Source organism: Lathyrus oleraceus, chromosome 4, assembly GCF_024323335.1.
Source record: "Lathyrus oleraceus cultivar Zhongwan6 chromosome 4, CAAS_Psat_ZW6_1.0, whole genome shotgun sequence".
NCBI lineage: Eukaryota > Viridiplantae > Streptophyta > Magnoliopsida > Fabales > Fabaceae > Lathyrus > Lathyrus oleraceus.
The window spans coordinates 197,960,775-197,966,855 of record NC_066582.1 but is presented as its reverse complement, the minus strand read 5'-3'; the positions used below and the strand labels follow the sequence as shown (position 1 = coordinate 197,966,855).

General features: G+C 34.1%; 1 protein-coding gene across 1 annotated transcript; it reads right to left on the bottom strand.

Annotated features, from left to right (window-relative positions):
• Positions 1 to 1,380: 1,380 nt before the first annotated feature.
• Positions 1,381 to 3,186, bottom strand: LOC127074505 (oxygen-evolving enhancer protein 1, chloroplastic). The gene is made up of 2 exons (NM_001426839.1): positions 2,895 to 3,186; positions 1,381 to 2,353 (listed from the first exon to the last, which is right to left on the bottom strand). Exons 1-2 carry the CDS (start codon positions 3,123 to 3,125, stop codon positions 1,595 to 1,597), a joined length of 990 nt encoding a protein of 329 aa, NP_001413768.1. The 5' UTR covers positions 3,126 to 3,186; the 3' UTR covers positions 1,381 to 1,594.
• Between the last annotated feature and the right edge of the window lie 2,895 nt (positions 3,187 to 6,081).

Genomic DNA, 6,081 nt, shown 5'->3' with positions numbered 1-6,081 from the left:
GTATTGACGAGATTGAGCTTCGAAAAGTATAATTTTCATATTTTCGCTTTAAACCTTTCGCGCACACTTTTGAAAAATCTCTGATATTCGGTTTTTGAAAAAGTAGTTGAATTTTTCAACAAGGGTCTATTCATCCCCTCAAGACCATTTTTCTACTTCCATATTCTCACTCAACAGAGACATAATTATGGTGTGCTTTGCGACCACGATTCAATCATTAAGGTTGCACTACTTTACCTTATGGCTTGGTATTGTCAACACTATTGCAACGACACTAAAGATTTATTGTGATAATTCTGAAGTTGTCCTCTTCTATAAGAATGATAAGTATTTAAAAGGTGTTAAACACATGGAATTGAAGTACTTATTAGTGAAAGAATTACTGGAAAAACAAAAAGTGTCACTTGAGCACATTGGTACAAATTTAATGATAGCGGATCCGCTAACTTAAGGTTTGTCGCCCAAAACATTGAATGACCATGTGGAAAGAATGTGTATTATGTAAAAGTCCTTATTGACATTATAGTATGATCAGTACATACACGTATAGTTTAATGTTTGTATTGTATGACACTTGTGAATTCAATTAAGATTATGTGTATGCTTAATTTTGTTATCCATATTATGTTGTATACATTTTTGTTAATATGTTATGACAAAAGTGTCTTTGCAAGGAGATGAAAGACACATATTATAGTATATCTTAAAGTTATTTGAATTGAATTGATTTGTAATATATGAAAGAAATTAAGTTGATGAATAAATTGTAACCGTTATGATTCCATCATTCCAGCTCAATTAAAGATAATAACTTGATAATTTCGATGAGTGTTGCACAGTTAAACATCAAGTTATCACACAAATCAAATGAAAAATTGTTGGAATATCTAGTCATGTGATCTAGTGGAAGATTATTGAATTAATTTATTAATTCATAAAATATGACTTAATATTAATATAAATAATAGTTTGGTTTTTAATAAAAGATGACGTAATATAATGATTGTTAGGTTTAATGGTAATTAAAGTCATTAAATTTTTATTTTGAAATTCAAAATAAAATACAAATCTTTTTGTTCTCTTTTTATGATCTTTGGAAATATGATTCATTGAAAATGAATTGATATTATGGTTCTGAGTAAGATTAATTATTTTTCAGAGAAATTAAAGGAATGTCACCACGAAACAAGACTAATGCATTATACTAGTTTTATCACATCTTATTTTAGTCATCAAATAGATCTTATATATTCAGAGAGAGAAAAAAACTCTAATATTATAAATGTGTCTCATATTATAAGAAGGCAAGGTGCTGGAGTTGTCACATTTTCTGTTTTGGTAAATCATAATCAAACAAAAAACCATGAACTCACCTTAAAATGAGCAACAAAAAACACAAACATTTAAACAAAAAATCAACAACAAAACACCATAGAAATTCAATTAACCTCAACATTATAAGCATATTGTAATTGAACATCAATATAATATATAAACATGATAATCCTCTCAGCTCTTGAAAGTTCTTTAGTCAAAGGATAATGCATCAACATCTTGAAGTTTACAACAAAACAAACCATAACAAAGAAGCTATCTATGATTCAAGCTGAGCATACCAAACACCTTGGATCTTAACATCCTTTGGAGCTTTTGCTCCCAAATCAGTATCAGATGGCTGAATACTCTCAAACACACCAATAACCTCACCAGTTTCAGGCTTAGTCTGAGTAACACTCAATGTGATTTTCCCTTTTGATGAAGCAGCACTCTTGTTGTTTTCCTTTCCAAGTTCTTCTTCATCACCTCTTCCACCAGCTGGCAATGCAACCGCGTTGTCATAACCGGTAGATGCACCTCTTCCCTTTGGGTCCAAGAAAGAGCTTCCTCTGTATGATGGCACCAAAAACTCACCGCTGAAGCTATCAGGTTTCCCTGATGCTACCAACTGCTTGATGGTGAAAAGGAACGGAACACGCTCGCCTCCAGGAAGCTGAACTGTGACTGCAGCGTAATCAATTCCGTCTTTCTCCTCGAATTTCACACTCCCGTCTGCTGAAACCTCGAAGGGCCCTTCAATCTCGTCGAGCGTGTAGGTTAAACGCGTCATGAGCTTGGTGTTTTGGAATGCGAGTGGAGTGTTTTTGGTTACGCCTTCTGATTTTACTGTGAATGAAGTTGGTTCGAGGCAGAGTTTCTTGGCGTTGTATTTTCCTGGCTTGAAGGAGAATGAGTCTACTCCTCCATCAATGGTTGGACATTGGTTTGCAGTTCCTGTTCCTTTGACTTCCAAGTATGTTTTGCTTTGGATTTCGTCGAAAGTTAGCCTCTTTGGAGCACCTTCTGCACTTGCTCCCTGAATTCATTTATGTTCTTATTCTTAGTCATCAACATTGAGAGTCATATATATAATTGAACAAGCAGGCCAAATAGTAAACACACAACAAATTTGGTTTTTACATGGTTGATCCTTGCATAAATTACTATCTCATTCAAATGGATTTGGATCCTCTCTCATGTCTGCAATCAAACGTCAACCAATGGATTTATCCAACGGCTAAAAGTATAACACTCTTAGCCTTTGAAATACATCGATTGATTGACGTTTGGTTAGTAAGACCAGAGAGGATCCAAGGTGAATTCAAGTTAGGTTCTTTCAAGTTTAGTCTTTATTTTGCTTTATATTGCAACTTGCTACTGTATAATTGATATCCTTAAACATATTAAGTTGTAGTAACTACTTCTAAGAGTTCACAACTTGATAAAATTAGCAACACTTAGTGCATGAAAATTGCTAGGATAGTGTAGTAGTGAAACCATATACTTAACTATTCAATATGCATGCAATTTGTAGAGAGAAAAAATGAAGAAAAGGATTAGAGGTAAGAGGAACATACAGAGACAACAAGAGCAGAAGTGGCAAGAGCAAATCCTGCAATCTTAGAAGCCTCAACACACTTGTGAGCCAACTCCTTGAAATCAGACTGAAGGGAACAAGTAACCTTAGCTCCATAGTGTTCCAAACCAAAGGCCTTAGAAACAGATTGGTTAGACTTAAGCTGCAATGTGTTGCTACGCAACTTTGTAGGTTGCATGAGAGTAGCAGCTGCTTGAAGTGAGGCTGCCATGGCTCCTGTTAACTATTTGGTGTTCTCCACAAACAAACTAGTTTTCAAGAGTTTTTGTGTTGGTTGAGAATGTGAAGGATTCAATTATTTGGTGGCTATGGTATGAGTAAGATTTTGGATAGGATAAGGTGGTATCTCATTGGATGGTTTAAGGTAATGATAAATGTTTTGTTGGATGCCACGTGGCAAGGTTGTGGATTCGGATAGAGATATTGTATGTCAAATTTGTGGTGACTGGATTCTCACCATAGACTTCTTACATGTTACATGTATAAACTACGGGGAAACATGGAATTAGCAACACTTTACAATAATGTATAAGTAGAGAGAAGTACTGTAGGAAATTTATAATACTACCTCACGTACAAATTATAAGAATATTTTTACATAGTTGAAAAAATATTAAAAGTTATCTTCATTTATTAAGTGACATAATTTTCTCTTAGTAGACTTTTTGCATTAAGAAAAATACAATTAATTTTGCTCTTTCATAAACAAAAAGTTTTAGGTACTTGAGAATAAATAAGAGAATTTTATTGTTTTAGTGTAAATTTTTTTCTAATTGATTAAACAAGTTAGAAATCAATTAAGTGTGTGTATAAAAACATTTTTATATGTTTTATCAATTGATTTGAGAAGTTTTGAAAGGTGTGATTAGCCTAACATTTTAAGAGTTACTCTTGACCTCTTACATTTTAATTGATCACTCTAAGACATTAAGTGAGGGATTATATGAGCTTTCATACTTTCTCTCTTTTAAACTTCAAGATACTCGGCTTGATTCAACACCTTGATTAACACTTCAACTGAATTCTTGAATTGTTTGACTAATGAGACTTGAGATATCTTCTTCATCAAGTATCATCATCAGATGTTTTACTTGATAATTAAACTCAACTCTCCCTTTCAAAAATAACTTTCAACATCCAAAAGTTGTTTGACTTATTTAGTTATCATCTTGAGAGATACTTCAACAGTTGTCATCATCAAAATCAACGAATGATTATACCTACAAGCACGTAGATCTTCAGTTATCCCATTTTATGATGATGGCAATACATATTTCAGGGAGGTGATAAACAAAAAAATGGCAGGTAATATTTGAAGTAATTAAACTCCCACTCACATGTAAAAAGAGTATAGTATATTCCCCCTAAGAGTATAATTCTCCCTATTTGGCATAATAAAAAAGACGAGAGAGAAAAATAGATAACCAGCACAAGCACATAGAACATGGTAGATTTTTAGGAAATAAAACAACTTAATATTAAATTAAAAGGGAAAGGTTTGATTAAAGCAAGCAAAACCATCATTCGTTATAACAAGGAATGAGATACAAAAGGGAACTGCGTAAAACGATAGAAGAACAAACAAAGCAAAGAAGTACGTCAGACGAAGTCTACTCAATGTCGCCATCATCATCACTAAATAGTCTGGGATGCAAGGGAATTCGATTTCAACAAGCTCGTGAGCCATGTAATCAATTTTGACATTTGTCTGATTTACTATTCTCGTGTGAGATTATTGGTTTTTGATGACGGTGTTGAGAATAGATTCAGTCGGTGGAGTTTGAGGGATCTCATTATCAAAATCCTCCAAATTTGAAGGTCTTTCTTGTCGAGGAAATTGTTATTGAGTTGGAGCTTGTTGACTCTAAGAACCTCTCCTTACTTTGGGCAGTAAAATTCCATTGTTGATATTCATCTACATATAACCTAAATCATGTTTCGTTATCCTTGTTGAGTTCTCTATCGAGCTTCAAGATTATCAAGTCAACATTTCTGAACATAAACCATTCAGACAAGCTCTTACTACAAGTTTGTGTTAGTCTCAGAACCCAGCACTTCAAGGACTCTGAAGTCTCTCCAAGTTCTGAAGACAGACTGAGAACTCTATTCAAGCTTCATCCATTTATATCAGAAGCCTCCGACTAGAAGTTGGTAAGCAAAGGAAATGGTTCTCTTACAGTCAAAGCATTTGAACAAACTAGTAAATGCTTCTTCATTTCTTGTTCACATTTAATTTAGATTGTAGTACTTTCAAGCCTCAGTCTGAATAGAATTTGTAGTCTAGATCATCTAGGCTATGGACTCTAATCAAGCTTCACTTCATCTATCATATGGATCCTTTGATTATGATGAGTAGTATACTCAAGGAAAGTACATTTAAAAAGAGATTTTCTTATGAAGGCAAATATTGATCTCTACTCAAGCTTCAATCCACTTGTATACGAAACTTTGACTAGAAGATTTGAATTAAAGGTTTATACTGTTTGATGTGACAAAAGTATAAAAAGCAAACCTACTTTTAAAGTAAAGAAGCTTCTTACCTTCCATCATAAACAACTCTCTGCTGCAAGCGTCGCCCAAGTGTTGCATATGAAGCGACCTTCATACAATAGATACTTTAAGGTCAGTTCATTTTCTACACTCCAACGGACCCATCCTTCAACAGATTTATTCATCTCCTATATATTCTAAAGATGAAGAATATGGAAGATGGGAGTGTAAAATAGAAGAGTGGAGAGAAGAATGTAGAAAGGAGAAAAAGAGTGTGTGTGTGTGTGTGTGTGTGTGTGTGTGTGTGTGTGTGTGTGTGTGTGTGGATGCAATCATGCATGTGTATGTGTGTGAATCTTAGTAAACGTTGAAGCTAGATCACCATAATACAACAAAGATAGAAACACTTAGAACTTTCATTGTTTATCTTTGAAGTGTAATTATCTGATCTTCATCTGACGTGTTATTATTTTACCAAGAAGAAAACTCTGTAGAGACAAACTATTGTAACCCAGTTCGTTATATTCCTCTAACGACCAGGTTGGTCGGACTCTTGAGAAGTCAGTGACAGGTAGTCATTGAGGATAAAATCTTATTCAGCGATCGGGTAGGTTGGGATCTTAAGTAGTCAATGGTCGTTGGGGTTTCTTAAGCGACATGGCAGGTCATGCTCTTAA

What these genes read in the sequence shown, in the direction of transcription:
- LOC127074505 (NM_001426839.1), bottom strand. Translation starts at nt 3,125, where the DNA reads ATGGCAGCCTCACTTCAAGCAGCTGCTACTCTCATGCAACCTACAAAG. An exon ending in CTTCTGCTCTTGTTGTCTCT is followed by an intron (nt 2,354 to 2,894) that starts GTATGTTCCTCT and finishes AAATGAATTCAG; the next exon opens with GGAGCAAGTGCAGAAGGTGC.